Below are 19,985 nucleotides of genomic sequence, written 5' to 3' on the forward strand. Positions count from 1 at the left end.
GTACAGGGTGAGTCAGATATTCCCTTTCCTGGATCTCTAAGATCTTAAAGCTCCAGCAATATCGTAGGCAGAGGATAGAAGTCAGCCTCAAACAGCAAGGAGAGTTTTGCAGGGTTCTGGATGCCTAGGAAGGGAGCTGGCATTAGGGCTGGGGTCAAAGCATCCTGCCAGAGAAGCATGGTGAGTGAGGCCAGCCCTGCCTCTTCTTTTGGGCTCTCCTGGACAGAGAAGAGACCATCCGCTTTTGGAGAAATCACTTCCACAGGCATCCTCTGCCCCAACTGGCTTGACTGTTGAAGCTGGGTGGAGCATGGCTTCAGTTTGGCTAAATTCATTGGTCACAGCACCAGGGGATCCTGAGCAAAAGTGTCATCTTGCCCAGGGACCTCACCCCAGGTTTCACACCTGTGATATTGACTCCTGCATTTGGTGGAAGACAGGTGACTTCAGCTTGGTATTCCATGGGACCCAGAATAAAACTCCATAGAGCACAGTATTCTGTCAGCACTGGGGAGATCAAGGACTTCCTCCCAGCCTCCCATTTAAAAGATAAGGAAACTGAGCCAGAGATGACACACCTAATTCCTGGGACTAAGCTGGGACTTCCACTATTTCCTACCCAATTCCTGGGTGTTGAAAGCAGGGAAATAATTCATCTGACCCTGAGAAAGGGTCACCCATTCCATCCCACAACAGCCAGGCAGGAAGTTCTTCCTTGTATAACTTGAGTCCCTCAAACTGTCTTCTAACTCCTCAGGAAAAGAGGGGTCCTATCTTCTATGATCTGATTTTACTTTTGGAATTCTGGCAAGTCTGACAACTTTATTTTTGAGGAAAACATTTATGGGCTATTTTTCCTGATTATAAATTATACATGTTCATTGAAGTAATGCTTTTCCAGTTAAGATTATTTTACTGGCATTTTCCTGTGGGGTGAAATGTTCTCTAAACATCATGATTTCCCACAGTAGTTTGAAAGACTGATATGACAAAACACATGTGATCAGTTCTCTATGATGAGATATGTAGATTTTCAATTTTTTTTTACATTCATCAATAAAACTGACAACAAAGTATGAACACTTTGGGGTTACATCTCTGACAGCTTTCTTACAGTAAGTTTGTCAAAGTAGAAATGTTGATCAAAGGGTGTGATGCATCTTGCCAGGCTTTTGATATACCTGGTCAACACATTTCAGAAGTAAAGGGGAGTATGAGAGCTTCCACCTGCTCTGTGGTAAGATGCCTGCCACCTTGTCTGCTCTGTTTGTTTTCCCTTGGTGAGTCACTGTCCCCCAACTCCCTTAATTCTGGTTGGCTACCAGTCACCACATACTTCCCCTATCACGGGTAAGGGCACTAGACCCAGGCGGCACCCACTGAACTGTGTCCTACTTTTACCTGCCCACTCCACATTGGAGTCCTGAACAGAGAAGGCAGTCCACAATTCCATTGCTGTTGCTATATCCATATGGGTATACTCACCAAATACATGGTATTAAAAAATGAGGCAGCTCACACTAGTGGCTCATGCCTGTAATTCTAGCTATGTGGGAGGCTGAAATTGGAAGGATTACAGTTTGAGGCCAGCCTGGGCAAATAGTTCATGAGACCCCCATCTCTAAAACAGCCAGAGCAAAATGGACTGGAGGTGTGGCTTAAATGGTAGAGCACCTGCTTAGCAAGCATTGAAGCCCTGAGTTCAAACCCCAGTCCCATAAAAGAAAAAAAAAAGAGGAAATAAAGTATTTGCTAATGGAAAAGAGTGTCTCATATTAATTTGCCTTCCTCTGAGTACTAGGGACACTGAAACTTCTCATGTTTACATGACCAATTGTATTTTTTCTCCTTGTGAATAGCCTGTTTTTCTATTTTGCTCATTTTTATTGGGGGGGTGTTTTTAGTTTTATTATTGATCCGTAAGAGTTTCTATTATTGATTTAGTTTTATTATTGATTATTGATTGTTTATATCTGAAGGATGATATTGATTCAGCATATGTGAAGGTGTATGGTAAAGAGGTTAGCAGGTGTATCCTGTGGTCATACAGACCTGGTTTTGAACCTTAGTGGCACAAAGTTCTAGCTGTATGACTTTTTTTTCTAAACCTCAGTTTATTCTTCTATAGAATAAAGATAATAATGTAGTTCTGAGGGCTAAATAAGATGAGCCTGATAAATACTTATTTTAATCCTCTATTCCAAATTTTTTCCCCTTGCTTTGTACCAAAGTTCTAAATTTTAGGGTAATCAAATAAATCTTATTTATTTTTTCTCCTTTATTTTAAGTCTAAAAAAGCCTTTTTAAATTTTGTACCAGATGAATAGTTGCTACTTTTTCTTTTGTGCTTTTTAGAAAACATCCGTTTGAAATTTATTATGGAACATTTGGTACCATGTGTTAGATAGACATACATCTTTTCCCCTAAGCTATTAGGCAATCGTCCCATTAGCATTTAGTGAATAATTCAAACTTTTGCCACTGGTTGGAAATAAGAACTTAACAAAGAATTCAAGTCTCATATGTCACTATTTTGGGACAAGAATTTCAGTTCTTGCTTTTCCTTTGTACTAGTACTGCTGTTGTAATGGTTATAGCTTCATGATTTATTTTTATAACTTATATCCATTACTCTTCATAATCTACATTTTCAATTTTTCATGTCCCAAGAATTTCATTCTTCCATATAAATCCAGTGATTATTTTGTTAAGTTCCAAAAGTAAATTCATTGTTATTATTAAAAATTTTATCATAAAAAACTTAAACATGCACAAAAGAACAGTGACTACTTTTTGAATAGTCCTCAATGTATACTCCTCATCCTGACTCAAAGGCACACATTTTACAAAACTTCCTTCATGTATATCCCTATCTGTTTTTTGACTGAAGAATTTGAAGTAAATCTAATACATCTGTTTTTTGGAGGATGGGGTGGGATGAGGTTTGAACTCAGGGCTTCACACTTGCAAAGCAGGTGCTCTAACACTTAAGCCACACCTCCAGTCCATTCTGCTGTGGTTATTTTGGAGATGGAGTTCTCATGAACTATTTGCCCGATCTGTCCTCAAACTGTGATCCTTCGGATCTCAGCCTCCCAAGTAGTCAGGCTTAAGTCACCAGTGCCCAGCTCCAACACATCTCATATTGTACTCTTAAGTACTTCATTATGGATCTCTAAGAAATAAAGACATTTTCAGGCCAGGTCTGTTGGAACATGCTAGTAATTCTAGCACTGGGTAGACCAAGGCAGGAATATCATAAGTTCAAGGTCAGCCCAGGCTATATAGTAAGATCGTCTTAAAAAAAAACAAAATAGGACATTTTCTCACAATCACAGCACCATTCCTACACCTAAAAAAATTAGCACTAGTTTCTTAGCATCATCTAGTACTCTATTTGCTTTTTTTTTTTTTTTTCAGTATTGGGAATTGAACCCAGGGCTCTTAAGCAAATGTTCATCCATTCTTCTAGGCATCCAGATCTTTTGCTTTTGTTTTTGAGAGAGTCTCACCAAGTTTGTTCATTCTAGCCTTAAACTCCCGATCTTCCTGCCTCTGCCTCCCCAGTAGCTGGGTTTACAGGTGTGGCCCACCATGCCCAGCAGCTCTATTTCATCTCTATTTCTCTTGTCTGGAAAATGACTGTACAGTTGTTTTAATCAGAAGCCACACAAGATGCCCAAGCTGTGTTGGGTATGGTGTCCCTGTAGTTTCTTTGTATCTAGAACAATTCCTTCAACTCCTTTTTTGCCCTGTTCTCCCTTTTCTTTCCCTCACCATCTCTTCTTCCCTTATGCAATTTGCTTGGTGAGCAAAACAGATGAGTGGTTATTCAGTTGTGCCACATCTCTTCCTGATGGCTTTAACTTCTTTGTCCTTACTATTTCTGTGGATAAATATTAGCTGTAGAAACTTCTGTCTTGACAAGAACCTGCCATGTGTGATGGATATTGTGTGTTCCTACTGCTTCACCTTGGGAGGAACGGGAGCCTGGCTGACCCAATTTTAGTGTTGTTTTAGCTGGTATTCCTCAATCCTCTATGGTAAGCCTGTGTTTTCTCAGGAGCAGCACATATACCATGGGATGATGAAGTGGTGCCCTGTTATCTTGGGCAGCTGTGTGTGGTCCTAGTCTGAATCATTTATTTAATTAGCAGTTGCAAAATCCAAAGGGTTTGGGTTTTATGTTTCATGTATAAATTATTGTGACCAGGATGGCCATCTTTACCTTGTGGAGGCTACCTGCTTGGGGGGAGAGCTTCTCTTTTATAAATCATTTTATTTTGGACAATTTCAGTCTATCTTGATCTTTTAAAATTTCATTTAATAAAACTTTATAGGTTCATTTTCAGAAACGTTCTGTACGTGTGTAGATATGGCTATTGGCAGGCATTTCATATTTTATCTATTTTTGATCATGTTGAATAGGAAATTTTAAACTGTTAAGTTGTCTTAGTCTGGGCTGTATTAACAAACTACTGTAGAGTAGGTGGCTTGAAAGCAACAAAGACTTATTTCTCATAGTCCAGGACTCTGGAGAGTCCAAGGTCAAGGTGCTTGCAGATTCAGTGTCTGGTGAGGGCTTGCTTCTGGTGTCTGTGCCTTCTTGCTATGTCCTCACATGGTAGAAGGGCAAGGAAACTCTCTGGGGCCTCCATTTTGAGGGCTCTGGTTCTACTCTGGAGGGCTCCACCCCTGAAGGTGGGGAAGGAGCAGCTGCAGAAGGGGAAAGGCAGCTCCTGGGGTGTGTGGCCTCTAAGACTCTTCCTTCTCTTTGGAGAGAAGGACATCAGGATCAGGTTTCCCTCAGGGTGCCCATTTCTTCTTCCATATTCTAAGCGCCAGGACCTCAGGGGCACCTGCCCTTCAGGGTCAGTGACTTTTGAAGGTGGAATGACACAGAACAGTCTCTGAGGACACTTAGTGGAAAGGGATGAGCCTGGAGGCCCGGCTCCCATCTTGGTTCTGGGGATGGCCATGACAGCTCCTCATTCTCGTCTCTTCCTGTATACAATGGAGAATTTAGACTTCTAGGTCTCAGAGCACCCTGCCAGCTCTTAACCAGTCCTCCCTACACCTCTGTTACAAGGGCTGCTTCCTTGTTTTTTCCTGGGACACATAGGGGCAGGGGAAGTGAGGGTGCCACACTGGGAGCAGGAATTCACAGACCTTTCACGTGGAAAGCCACAGTTGAAGTCACTTCTTGATTCCTTGACAGTCTATGTCTTGGTGACACCCGACCAGATTCTCCTGGATGCAGTGTATGTGGTCGACTGGGCAAAATTCATGTTTCTCTTTACCTGATGACTGAAGACACTGGATAAAGTGAGGGCCGCAGCCCTGTCCACAGCCCCCGGGGCCCCCTCAGGTCCTTCCCTGGCTCAGCCCCACCCAGGTCCGTGACATCCACTTACCTCTTTTGACGCCTTTCCCAGACACTGGGGTCATGAAAAAGAGGAACGCCCAAAGAGCAAGAATTTGCCTGATCTCATGTTGCCTTGTGGCCAGGAAGGTGCTTGGCTGGGGACTGAGGCTAACCTGGTTTTCTTTTTCCACCCTGGGTGTAGCAATGGGCGGGGCTGATGCCCTTCTATGTGGAAATGTCCACCATTTCAAGGGAGGGGCTGGGAACCTCCCAGATTTCCTCACTGCAGTAGAAACAGACACCCAAGAGATGACCTACTTTCTTTACATGAGAATAGGATCCAGTTGACCATAAGGCACCACCAACCTATTTTATGGAAAAGGGAAAGAGGCAAAGTGGGAATGGAGTCACTCAAGGTCACACAGCCTGACAATGGCAGGACTAGACTTCTTACTTCAAATCCCTTGTTCCCTCCTGAACCATCTACCCTAGACCAAGGCCTTCACCCCTTCCTGTGTTGCCCTGGACTTGTCTGCCTTCAGTTCTCTTCTCACCCCAGGGAAGAATCTGAATGGCAGTGCTCGAAATGCCTGGGTGTCAGGTCCCCCCACACCCACCCTTTAGCTCTAGCACCATATGCTTCTAATGCTGCCACTCTCAGGCCTTGGGTCTGTCATTGACTGTGTGACAGGCTTCAAGTTGCTTCACCTTCCTAAGCCTCATTTTTCCTCATTCATGAAATGAGTATAATAATTTGATGACTTTCAAAGGAATTGTTTTTTAACTTCTGAAAAAAACCTACACAAAATTCCCCAACCACTCAGCAGCTGCCTCTCTCATTTTGGAGTTCTTCGAGTTCCCCTCCCACCAAGATTTTAGGATTGGGATTTCTCTGGGAAATATGGTCAGGGAGTTGGTTGTGTGTATGTATGTGTTTAAGGATATGCTTTTGACGTCCTTTCTTTGCATTGGCATTAAGGAGAAGAAAGTCCTTCTCTCTGGAAACTTTACTGATACAAGCCCAGACACTTGGAGGAAATAAATCTAAAGATGGCAAGAATAAGAGATGACAGATGGACGGCAACTATTTTTGAGGAAATTTAGTTCTTAACTAATATTTTTCTTGAGGTCAGCCCCAGCCAGGCTTCACTCGTGGTTATGTCATCACTCAAATAAATCACCTTTCTGTCTAAACTGGTCTGAGTTGTTTTTCTGGAATTTGCTACAGGAGTTTTGGGTAATGAAGAGATCTGAGTACTAATGAGAGATGGGGAGCTACACATGCTAAAGTGATTTGAAGTGATTTGAGGTCAAGTGGAGACAGGGAGGATCCCAGCATTTGGGGCTTTTTTTTTTTTTTTTTTTTCCGGTGATCTTGAGGTTTGAATTCAGGGCCTTGTGTTTTCTAGGCAGTTGCTGTACCACTTGAGCCATGCACCCAGCCCTTTACTTCTTTAGTTCTTTTTCGGGGAGGGCCTTGTGTTTTTGCTGGGGTCTGCCTCATTTTGAGATCCTCCTTCAGCCTCCCATGTAGCTGGGACCACAGGTCTGTGCCACTACTCCTGGCTTATTGATTGAGATGGGGTTTTGCTAATTTTTTTGCCTGGGCTGGCCCTAAATGACAATCCTCCTGATTTCTACCTTTTTTTTTTTTTTCCCCCTAATTTGATTTGAATTTTGTCATTAATCTAGCTAAAAGTTTGTCGATTTTATTTTAAAAATTCTTAGTTCTGTTGATTTTTTTCCTATTGTTTTTCTAGCCTATTTTCTATTTGTGCTGTAATCTTTATTATTATTTCCCTTTTGCTAACTTTGACATTTTTTTCTGCCTTTCCCAGTTCCTTATGGTGTAAAGTTAGGTTGTTCATGTGAAGTTTCTTATTCGTTTGTTCATGTGAATTTTTTCTTTGTAATTTATGGTGCTGGGATCAAATCCAGAACTTCTAGGCAAGTGTTCTGCCACAGAGTCACATCCCTAACCAAGATATTCTTTTAGTATTTATTTATTTACTTATCTAAATTTTATATTGGCAGCACTGAGGTTTGAAGTCAGGGTCTCATGCTTGCCAGGCAGGCGCTCTACCACTTTGAGCCATATCTCCAGTCCTTTTTGTTTTGGATATTTTTTGGATCGGGTCTCACATTTTTGCCAGGCTGAGCTGGACTGTGATCCTCCCAATCTCTGCCTCCCAGGTAGCTGGGATTACTGGCCTGAGCAACCACATCCAACTGACATCTTTTAAATGTAGGTGGCTATTGCTATGCGCTTTCCTCTTACTTCATTTGTTGCACCCTACAAGCTTTGATATTTTGTATAATAATTTAAATTTGTCTCATGGTGTTTTTTAATTGATTCAATTTATACTGTGGATTATTGGTTGCTCAAACATGTGTTGCTTAATCTCCATATATTTGGGGATTTTCCATTTTTTCCTTTTTGCTATTGCTTTCTAGTTTGCTTTCACTGTGGTTGAAAGAGATACTCAGTATTATTTCAGTCTTCCTAAACTTGTTAAGACTTGTGTTGTGGCCTGTATCTCCTATCCTGGGAATATTTGGGGTGTGTATGAGAAGATGTATATTCTGCTATTGGATGAAATGTTCTGTATATCTCTGTTAGGTCCTTTTAGTAGTGTAATGTTCAATCTTCTGTTTCTTTATTGAAATTCTTTCTGGATAGTCTATCTGTTATTGACTATATATTATTGAATTATCCTACTGCCACTGTGTTGATGTCTATTTCTCCTTCAGATCTGCCATGGGTGCTTTGAATATTTAGGTGCTCTGATATTGAGTGCATATGTATTTATAATAGATAGATCTTCCTGGTGAATTGATTTTTTTTCCTGTTAGTACTGGGGTTTGAACTTAGGGCTTCACACTTGCTAGGCAGGCACTCTACCACTTGAACCACTCCATCAGTCCTTTTTTTGTAAAGGATTTTTTCTAGACGGGGGTCTCACGAACTATTTGCTCAGGCTGGCTTTGAACTGTGATCTTCCTGATCTCTGCTTCCTGAGTAGCTAGGATTACAGGCGTGAGCCACCAGCACCTGACTATGAATTGATTTTTTAAAATTATCTTATAATGATGTTCACTGTCTCTCGAAACAGTTTTGACTTAAAGTCTCTTTTTTCAGACATTAATCACTCCTCTGTTAGTGACCATTTCATGGAGTATTTTCTTCTGTGCCTTCACTTTCAGTCTGTGTCGTTAATCTGAAGGTGAGTCTCTTGTGGACAGTGTGTGGTTGGATTTTGGTTTTAGTTCAATTTTAATCCATTCAGCCACTTGGTCTTTTTTTTTTTTTTTTTGCAGTCAGTACTGGGGTTTGAATTGGAGACCTCATGCTTGCTAAGAAGGTGTTCTGCCACTTGAATCGCATCTCAGCTCTTTCAGTTATCTTTCAAGTTGGCTCTCACATTTTTGCCCAGGGCTGGCCTACCTATGCCTCTCACATAGCTGAGATTATAGGCACATGCCACCATGCCTGGCTTATTGAGTGAGATGAAGCTCACTCTTTTTGCCTGGGCTGGCCTGGAACTGCAATTGTCCAGATCTCTTCCTCTCAAGTAGCTGGGATTATAGTGTGAGCCACCATGCCTGGTCCCTCTGTCTTTTGCTTGTGGAGTTTAGTCCATTTACAGTTAAATTAATTATCAATGGGGAAGGACATTGTATTGTCATTTTGTTAGTTATTTTCTGTATACATAGTAGTTCCGTGTTTCCCTTTTCTTCTTTGTCTTTATTTGTAATTCACTGATTTTTTTTCTCTTATTTGGAGACATAGTCTTGCTACATACTCCAGGGTGGAACTCACTGCGTAGCCCAGACCGGCCTGGAACTCAGTTCTCCAGACTCTGCACACATAATTGACTGTTTTTGCGATGATATGCTTTGATTCTTTTCTCGTATTCGTTTATGTAACATCGCTAGGCATTTTCTTTGCGAGGCCTACATAAAACCTCTTAAGAGGTAGTATCCTCTTACAGGATAGTGTGGTTGGAGCAGATGACAACTCTGATCACTACAAAAGCTCTGTTTTTGTTATTGATGTTTACTTCTTTTTATATTGTGTAGACACTAACGTTTTTTGTAGTTATCTTTGTGTACCATTCTGAAAAAGGCAAAAAAAACAGGGACAGAGAATGTGTACACATGACCAGTGACACCCAAGGGGGAATGGTGGCGTTTGACTACAATCAAAGTTCTTGTGGAAATGTTTTGAAGTGATAGAACTGTTCTGTGTCCTGATTGTGGTAGTGGCCATACAAATCTACCTATATGTTAAAATTTATAGAAGTGGACACCAAGAGATGACTTTTCCTGTGCGTACCATATGTGTTAGTAAAGAGTCTCCAGAGGAACAAAGCTAGTAGGATCCGTATCTTTCAATATGGACAGAGAGGGAGAGGGAGAGGAAGAGAGGCTGAGGGAGAAAGTGAGATTTTAAGGACATTCAGGTCAGAGTCGATATTATAGTCATGAGTCAGAATTGTACAGGGTCGAAGACTAGAACCCTGAAAGGGTTGAGAATTCCTTCTTTTTCCAGAAACCTCTGTCTTTGCTCTTATGGTTTTCAAATGATTGGATGAAGCCCACCCACACTGTACAAGGCAATCTGCTTGACTCAGAGTCTTCTGATTTCATTGTTAATCACATCCAAAAAATACTTTCACAGCAGTCTGGGGTTTGACTAAAACAACTAAGTACCATAATCTAGTCAAGTTGATAAGGAAAATTAACCATCACATTACATGTAAAATTTTTTCACTTAATAAAAAAGATTAAAAACTGCTTTAGCAAAACAAGCAAAGGACATGACAAAGGTAGATAATTTTCCAGGATTAATTTTCATAATAAAATGTAAAAAATGCACTATCTTGTTAGTAATTTAAGAAATACAATAGTAACATCATATTATTTAAGCAAACAGCATCTGTGTATATATATATATATATATATATAATTGTGTGGATAATTATAATCTATTTGTGAAACTTCTCTCAGGGCCTCAGGCCTGCTAGGCAGGTGCTCTACCAACCACTTGAGCCACGCCCCTCCCTCCCACATTTCTTCTTCTGAATAAATTTTGAATCAGTTCAAGAAGATCCCAAATAACTCTCATAGAGATTGTCATTGATGTATCATTAATTCTTGATTTGTTCCCAGAGGTGAGGCCTTTTTACATTTTTTAGTTTTATGTGAGTCATCACTTTTCCAGTTATCTACTTTTACACATTTATTTCAGTTAATGTACCTTACATATATTTCTGAATATTATGTTAAATATGACCGTTTTAATTTCTATGAAGATTTTATAATCGTTTAGCCTTGTTCCTGAATTATCTCCTGAATTCTATTATATTTTAATTGACTTACTTGGCTCTCTGTTCTTAAAAAACAAATTTCAGTTTATATTCTTAATTCCCTGTTCAACAAAATATCAATTGCCAAGTCATTAAAAGTACATATGCAACCTGTTAGTGCTGAAAATCTGATATATACTTAAAAGTCACACTGACAGCATTTAAAATACTGCATCTCTCGGTAGCAAACATTTTATTTCTCTAGTTTTCGTACTTCCTCCCACCTCCAGCCCTTTTATCCTTTAACATGCATCCACGTTTTAAAAAACTTGCATCTGAACACAATACACCGGTAACACTCCTTGGTAAACAAGGAAATCCCAGAACAGTCCAGATCTACAGCTTTGCTCCCGAAGTGTGGCGCAGGCTAAATGACAGAGGAAAAAACCAATCAGTGGCCCCTGCTGGTGCATCAGTATTGCCCCTGAGAACCCACGGCTGTTGACGATCTGCTGATGCAATGCTAAAGAAAGTTTTAACGGATTTTGCTGATAAATTTCAGAGAGTAAGTCTTTGATCATCTTTCCATTTATTCTTGCTGAAAACACGAACGCCTTTTCATCTGAGAGCTGAGCACAGATGTCAGCTTCCTTTTCCTCTCCTCTCTTCCTCGTGTTTTTTGGCAGATGTACTTTTAGGACTTTGTCTTCTGATGTGATCTGGGAGACCTCGCTGTGTTTTCTAAATCTTTATTTACTGTGGAGTTTATCTTCTTTCCTTACTCTCTGTTCATTTCCTCTTGGGCTCAGGCTTGTTTTCTGTAGAAGGGATGTTTTGCACTTCAAAGTTTTCTGCTAATAAGTACGCAACCACAAGGACTTGATTTACTCGGGCTTGACTGGTGCTCCAGGTTCACCCGAGCAGCTGCAGCGGCGGCAAAGGCTCCTCCCCTTACGCCATCAGCCCCGCCCCCTTCCCAGAGGCCCCACCCCAGGCTCTGTCCGGGCGTGCTCGCGTACGGTCTCTGCGTGGCCAGGGGGCGTGGCCTACCTTCCTAGCTCAGCAGGCCCGCCCCCGCTCCGGAAGGCCCGCCCCCGCTCCGGAAGGCCCGCCCCCAGGCCGTGTCTTGGTTGGTGTGGCGGTGTGTGGCGTCGGGCTGAGGGAAACCCTGAGCGACATCCTCCGGACCGTTGCTCTGGCCCTGCATCCTGCCCGTCCTTGCCAGGTCTTCGAGCTTGACTCGATTTCCTTGGCTCTTAGTGAACGGCTTTAAAGTGCTCTGAGATTCTGTTCACAGACAATAAATGACCATGAGAAACCGGATGCTTCACCTTCAGCTGAGGGTTTTGAGCGTCCTTTGCGGTTTCCGGTGACTAACAGTCGCCCTCCAGTTACCCCTAGTAAATACAAGGCGATGAGGTTACTAACTACAGTTATTTCAGCTAAGACACTCAAAGGAATTGTTGCTCATCTGGGCAAAGAGAGGGTGATTTTTTAAAAAAATACTGTTTCTGTTAAAAAGTTAATGCTGTTTGTCACAGACAGAGACGGTTTGGAAGCCCGCTTTCCCAGGGCTCTGCGTTATAAATTGGGGACATTCAAGGTGGAAGTCACTTCAACATGATTAGGGGGTTGAACCCCTATCTCGGTAGCTCAGCTGAACCACAGAGAAAAATTCCTTTCCCTAAATTTTAGGAACTAAAGTACCCTAAAAGTTAGATATGTTGTGCCCCATTTCCAACTCAAAGTTCCAAATCTAGTCTTTGGTCAAGTGGAAAGTCCACCAGCACCAGTACCAGAGACTTTGTAATCGGTGACTTGTTCTTCCACTCCAGGACAATATGGCCCTTCATGAGAGCCAAACACGGAAAATTTGATTTTAAATTGTCTTCTGACCTACAGACAAGTTGAAAAAGGAAATGGGGCTGGGATGTAGCTCAGTGCTAAGATGCTTGCCTAGCATGGGTAAATCCCAGGGTTTGGAGGGGGTGGAAGGGGGGAGAGGAGAGAGAGAGAGAATTCGTTCACTCCAGAACCACTCTACTCTTAGTAATGTTACTACCCTTGTGATGTCATTTGCGTAAGGTCCTAGAGATGCTGGTGTCATGTTCCTGAACCTACAGAACTGTGAACTGAATAAACCTCTTTCCTTTATAACATACCCAACCTCAGGTTTGTTAAAACAACAGAACATGGATTAGTACACAGGACTTTATTTCTTTGCTTTGCTTTCATATCAATAAACATTTAACTCTTGCTAACAGGAAGGGCCTGGGGAAAGCATGGAAGAATTGGAGACCAGTTATCCAAGTCTGAGACTGTAGCACCTGTGTCTTCTCAAGCTTTGTTGAGAAGGGGTTTCTACCTAGGGAGAGAAGAACCAGAGATAGGAGCAGATGCAAAGCATGCCGGGGACATGGTGTTTGGTCCCAGGACTACTCTGAGTGTTCCTAAGAACACTGAGATGTGATGCCAGGGAGTTAGGGACTGAGGGTCTAGCATTCTTAGCAAATCACACTAGCGGATGATTTCATATCCCTTTACCTCACTTCAAGTGTAAAGAGGAAAATGTTTCATTGGCACAAACTGTTAAAAACAAAGTAAAACAACAATAACAGAACAGGGGTGGGGTGGGAGCAACTGAAAATCACTAACAGTTGAGCTTAGAGAGAATCCCTGCCACACAGCCCTTCCATTCCATTCCATGAAATGAATGGTGCATTTTCTGAGAAAGGGGCCATCTCTGGACGACCCTCAACTGAAAAAGCACTGCTCGAGGTGATTTCTAGGGGCACAGAGGGTTCTCAGTTCCCCCCCACCATACATGGCTGTGCAGGAAGGTGGGGGGCCGCTCACCCCACTCAATCCAAGGTCCACCACGGCTCAATGCACTGCATGCGACAGTAGTAGAAGCAACACTTCTTCGTCCCCGGGCAGCCTCTGTCCCGCCAGCAAGAGGGGAACAGGGTGAAGCGGCAGGAAAGGGGGAACTCCGGACAATACCCAGGCTTTGACTTGGCTGTTGAGAAACGCCACAGGGTGAGCCATGGTCACGGTCCCCTACCCCAGCTCCTCCAGGCCCCACGCCTCACCCTTCCTCAGGAAGCCCGGCTGGGCCATGTGGAGGCAGAGGACGGTCACAGTGAGTAGGAGGCCGCTCAGCTTCATCACGCTGGGACAGGCGGGTGAAGGTAGAGGCCGATGAGTTTCCAGCCGTTATGATGGCGGCCCACCAGCAGGGGGAGCTGTGGTGCCCGGGGCTGGAGGGCAGAAGAGCATCAGTGGGACCAGGAAACCGGTGGCTTCCTTTTGACCCCAGGAAGACGCCCTGTGAAATAACCTCCAGGGATACCCTCATAAACCCCTCAAGAACCTTCCTCTTGCTTTATAGAGGGGTTTGAAATTCCGCGTCACATTAATGGAATACTTAATAGAATATAGGAGATTTTAAAAAATCATGATTGTTTTGAGGGAGTTGCCTTTCCCAGGCCATACACCAGATGGTCAACCCCATTCTTCTCACTACATACCAAGGAATATAGAAACCCCACCCTCCCAACAGTGTTCAGGTTTGGGTGCATTTGAGGTTTTTCTTTTACGGTATTAATATTTAAACACCATCCACGCCAAGGCAAAGACAAAGATAATGGCTGTTAGTAATATACTTTCTAGATATATGAAAAAGTGCCAATTTTTATGTAGCGTGGGGCTTAAATTTAATGTGAAACCAATGTTTTATTCCTTAATTCCATCCTTATATGTCTCCATGAGTGCAGAAACTTCATTTGTTGGTAAAGTGAAAAGTCTAACTTGAAGCCATTTTGGAATATGAACCTGAGGGCAAATAACTATTTGGATTGTTTCTGCACTCCAGTTAAAGTGTGTTGTTACTTGCTTAGTTGCTAGTAACATAAATACTTGCTTAGTATTTATGTAAGCAATGATTTAAAAAAAAGTTTTATTACTACACCCAGAAGAATTGGAACCTGATGTGGGAGGCAAAAGCTCCCAGCACTACTCCATCTACTAACTCTTCTCTTACTTTGTAGTGCAACCTTGTGGCTACCTCCTGGCTTTGCATCTTTTTACTGTGTGTCTGTGCTTCTCTTTCTCTCTGTATCTCTCTCTCCTCCCACCCCCTGTCAGCAGGACTGGGGTTTGAATTCAGGGCTTCAAGCTTGCAAAGCAGGCACTCTACCACTTTAGCCACACTCCCAGTCTCTCTTTTAGCTCTGGTTTAGCCTGACCTCAGTAGTTGTAGTCCACACTTAGTAAAAAAAATATCCTTTCTACTTGGTTTAACCTGCCAATAATTTAAAATGTCCTACTTTTATTTTTAATATGTTTATCTGCAGCTCCACACACTGACTTTGACTTTTTGTTTTCAAAGCAGTTTGACATTCACTGCAATTTTACACTACTAAACTATTACATGAAAGGAAACTATATTCTAAACTATATTCTATTCTTGCTATAAATGCAAAAAATCCTAAACAAAAATTTACACTGTATATTTTGTTATATATTTAAATATAAATATATATATTCACACACATATATGTATATGTGTATATAGTGATATATCATGAATAAGCAGGATTTTTTTCCAACAATATATGGTTGATTTAAACTTCCAAACTAAGTTATGGAATACTTTTTAATAGAATATAGGGGGAAATCATGATTATCTCCATATCGGCTGAGGATATGGGGAAAATAACTCATCTATGTATGATAAGGTAGAATATAATGACATTGGATAAGAGATTTAATTAGTTAATTTGATAGCCTCTAAAAAATCCTAAAGCACAGGAACCAGTTTCAGAATAGGAGAATAAAAGCTGCTTCATCAATGCTGGGAGAATAGTAACAATTTTTTTTTGTATTGGGGGTTGAACTCAAGGTCTCCCGCTTGCTAGGCAGGTGCTTTATCACTTGAGCCATGCCTCCAGCCTGAAAATAGCAACAATTCTTGTCAAAACAACCATTTTAGAACTCTGAAAGTAAATCAAAGTCTCACAACAATCTGTAGTATTTATAGATGACAAACCAGTGAATCTCAGAAAGAGCAGGGAGATTTGTGGCAATTGACTTGCATTTTCTGCTGGGCTGTGTGGTAGCCTTGATGCTCGGGAGTGTCATGGCCCTGACTCTAGACCAGGTCTGTGCCTCTACACCCACTTTAGTACAGATGAGAACATGTACCCTCTGCCAGATCAACTTCAGCACCAGCTCACATCACTGCTTGGGTTTTGAAAGGCTTCAGCAGCCTTCAGTCCTAGCAGCTTTGGGCTTTTACTGCTCCCAACTGCTATGCCAGTCTTGATGGTCTAGCAGTCCAGTCTGGTGCTAAGCTGGGCTCGAAGGCTGAGGGATTCCAACCTGGGAGATTCTGGCCATGCAGCCTTGGACTTAGGGTGCCAACAGCACCACTGTGGTCACAGTGGTCCTAGGGACCACAGCTGCATTGAATTGCTGTACAAGCCTACTGTTGAAGGACCTCACTAGAGAAGGGCAGACTGCAAAGACTAGAATAAGTACCTACTTCTTTCATTCAAGGCATGGATACAGGGTAAGAATCAAAAACAGTCAGGGACACATGAAAGTGAAAATGAAAATGAAGTGCCGGAGACTAAATCTCAGTTGGTGGAAATGTATAAATTCCCTAAGACTCCAAAATAGCTAGCTGTTTTAAGGAAGCTTACTGAACTTCAAGAAAATGCAGAGAAAACAATTCAGAAGTTTATTAGAGAAACGTAAGAGATTGAAATAATAATTTAAAAATTCTAACAAATATCAGAGTCAAAAAATATTTGTACAAAATAAAAGAATATAGCAGAGAGTTTCAACAGAATTGATCAAGCAGGTAAAAGAATGAGTAAACTCAGAGACAGGTTATTTGGAAGTGAATATTTAGAGGAGAAAAAAGAATAAGGAAAGAAGAAAGCTTATAAAATTCATGGAAATGGCATGACAAAGACAAATGTACATGCTGTTGGCATTCAAGAGGAGTAGAGAAAAGGGATAGAAAGCTTTTTAAAGAAACAATACCAGAGAACTTTCCAAACCTGGAGAAAGACACAAATATCCAGACACAGAAATGTCAAACATCTTCAATCAGGTTCAATCAAAATGAGATTACTCATGCCCTTGTGTGATCAAAATTTTAAAGTTTAAATCCAAAAAGAGAATCTTGAAGCAGCAAGAGGAAAAAAAAATAGCATGTAAGAAAAATCCAATATGACTAATAGCAGACTTCCAAGAATAAATCCTATAGGCCAGGAGACAGTTAGATGACATATTCAAGTTGTTCAAGGAAAGAACCTACAAACTAAAAATACTTACTCTAAAAAACTGTCCTTGAAAAATGAAGGACAGATAAAGGCTTTCCCACAGAAACAAAAACTGAGGAACTTCATCATCACCAGACCCGTTTTACAAGAAATGCTCAAGAGAGTTCCTCAAGCTTAAAGAAAAGGAAGCTAATGAATAACTCAAGAACATCTGAGAGTACAAAACTCCCTGGTAAAAGTAAACTCAAGGTCAAATTCAGAATGCTCTAGTAATGTAGTTGTTATACATGAATACCACATGTGTTAAGTTTAAAAGGCAATACTGTTAAAATTAATAACTATAATACTTTGTCATGGTATATGCAATATATAAAGATATACATTGTGACATCAAAATTCAAAATCTACAGGTGCAATGAAATTAAATTGTAGTTTACGTTTTACAATCAAAATTAACAACTTAAATTGTTATCAACCTAAGGTAATTTTTTGTAAGTATAAGATTTTTCATGAGTGTCATGACAGCCACAAGTCAAAAATTATGATAGATACAGTAAAAAAGAAAAAGTAGACGATTCAACACGTGTTATTAGAAGAAATAACCGCAAAGACTTTAAGAAAGGAAGAAAACATGTGCAGAACACCTGGAAAGCAATTAACCAACTGACAGTAGTAAGTCCTTATCTATTAATAGTTACTTTGAATATAAATGGGTCAAATTTTCCAATTAAAAGACATAGCATGGTTAAGTGGATATAAAATCAAGACCTAACTATAGACTCATTTCATCTGTAAGAACATACCAAGAATAAAAGAGAAGAGGTGGAAGAAGATAATCTGTGTAAATGGAAACAAAAGAGAGTAAGAGTAGTGACAGGAGAAAAAAGTCAAAAACTGTAAGAAAAAAAACAGACAACAATGAAGGGTTGTCTCTTTTAAACTGTACACATGACCAAATGGATTTAACAGACATTTTTAGAACATTTTATCAACTATTGAATATGTATTCTTTTCAGCTGCATACAGGAATTCATAAGGATAGATTGTATTTCAGTACAAAATATAAAATTGAGTTTAAATCCAAGTACTACTAAAAAATCTGCACAAGTTTAAGAAGATTGAAATGATACAAAGTATCTTTTCTGACCATAGTTAGATAAAACTAAGAATAAAGAACAGGCAGTTATATATACATAACCCCCCTCCAATTTCTACCAAACCCTATTAGAACTAATTAGCAAACTCAGCAATGTAGCAGGGTACAAAATCAGCATGCAAAAATCAGTAGCATTGTTATATGACAATAGTGAATTATCTGAAACAGAAATGAAGAAAAACAATTTCACTTATAATGGCCACAAAAATATCTAGGAATAAAAAAGAGTGAAAGATCACAACATGGAAATTATAAAACACTGATGAAAGAAGTTGAAGGAGACACAAAAAAATGGAAAGATAACTGGGTTCATGAATTGGAAGAATCAATATTATTAAAATGTCCATACTATATGAAGCAATCTATGGATTCAATGAAATCCCTATCAAAATACCTATAACATTCCTCACAGAACCAGAAAAACAATCCTAATTTTTTTATAGAAGCACAAATAACTATCTTGAGTAAAAAGAACAGATCAGGAGGCATTATACTATTTGACTTAAAAAATACTGCAAAGCTATTATAATCAGAACAGCATTGGATTGGCATAAGAACAGACACACCTCTTGCAATGAAGCCTTTGATTCATTTTGAGTTGATTTCTTACATGGTGAGAGGTAAGAGTCAAAGTGCAATCTTCTAAGGGCTGGAAGCATTGTTCACTCAAATGGTTGAGCACCTGCTTAGCAAGCTTGAAGCCCTGAGTTCAAACCACAGTAGTGCCAAAAAAAAAAGTTTTAATCTTCTCATATGACTCTCCAATGTTCCCTACCCCACATAGCTTATTGAAAAGACTGACTTTTTTCTAATGTATGTTTTTGGTGTATTTATTGAACATCATCAATTGGCTGTAGATGAATTGGTTGTTTTTGTTTTTGCTTTGTTTTGTTTTTTGGGGGGATCTCTATTCTATTCCATTGGTCTGTGTGTCTTTTCTTTTTTTTTTAAACTGGATTTGAACTCAGGGCTGCATGCTTGCTATACAGGCACTCTACCACTTGAGCCACTCCACCACATTTATGGAAATAATGCCTCAATTTCATTGCTTGTTATAGATCTGTTCAAGTGGTTTATATCCTCTTGTTTCAATTTTAATAGGTCAAATGCATCTAGAAATTCATACATTTCTTTTAGATTTCCAGCTTATTAGATTATAAATTCTCAAAAATCTTCCCTAACGATCCTCTGGATTCCATTGGTATTTGTTATGATATTCTCTTTTTCATCTCTAATTTTATTAAATTGGGTCTCTCCTTCCTTCTTTTGGTTAATTTGGCTAAGGGTTTATCTATCTTAGTTTTTCAAAAGCACAACTTTTTTCCATTGGTTCTTTGTATGTACGTATTTTTAAGTCTCCTTTTCAGTAATTTCTGCCGGAATGTTTATTATTTCTTTCTGCCTGCTACTTTGGGTTTGGGTTATTCTCATTTTTTCTCGGAGTTTGATGTGCATCACTAGGCTATCTCTTTGAGATCTCTCTGTTTTTTTTATGTAGACGCTCATATTTATAAACTTTCTTCTAAGCACTGCCTTTGCTATATCCCAGAGTTTCTGGTAAGTTGTGTTTTCATTTTCATTAGATTCTAGGAATTTTTAGTTTTATTCCATTGTGGTCTGATCGAATACAGGGATTATTTAAATTTTCTTACATTTTTAAAGACTTGTTTATGTCTTTAATATGATCTATTTTGGAGAAAGTTGATGGGTTGCTGAGAAAAATGTGTATTGTGCAGCTGCTGGATGAAATATTCTGTGGCTATTAAGTTCATTTGATCTATAGTGCTAATTAATTCTGAAATTCCTTTGGTTTTTTTTGGTCTGGAGGCCATATTTATTGGTGACAATGGGGTATTGAAGTC

General features: G+C 40.2%; 1 protein-coding gene and 1 long non-coding RNA gene across 3 annotated transcripts in view; one reads left to right on the forward strand and one right to left on the reverse strand.

The window, feature by feature from the left end:
- Positions 1-11,158: 11,158 nt before the first annotated feature.
- Positions 11,159-19,985, forward strand: part of LOC141423414 (uncharacterized) — a 38,071-nt gene continuing 29,244 nt past the window's right edge. For both annotated transcript variants that reach the window (XR_012448278.1, XR_012448277.1), the window contains exon 1: positions 11,159-11,239. This is a non-coding gene — a long non-coding RNA (uncharacterized lncRNA). The remainder of the gene's footprint in view (positions 11,240-19,985) is intronic.
- LOC109674173 (WAP four-disulfide core domain protein 15A-like) lies at positions 13,536-13,928 on the reverse strand. The gene is made up of 2 exons (XM_020151217.2): positions 13,767-13,928; positions 13,536-13,693 (listed from the first exon to the last, which is right to left on the reverse strand). The coding sequence occupies exons 1-2, from the start codon at positions 13,840-13,842 to the stop codon at positions 13,536-13,538; spliced, it is 234 nt and encodes a 77-aa protein (XP_020006806.1). The 5' UTR covers positions 13,843-13,928.

The sequence above is a fragment of the Castor canadensis genome, chromosome 5 (assembly GCF_047511655.1).
Source record: "Castor canadensis chromosome 5, mCasCan1.hap1v2, whole genome shotgun sequence".
NCBI lineage: Eukaryota > Metazoa > Chordata > Mammalia > Rodentia > Castoridae > Castor > Castor canadensis.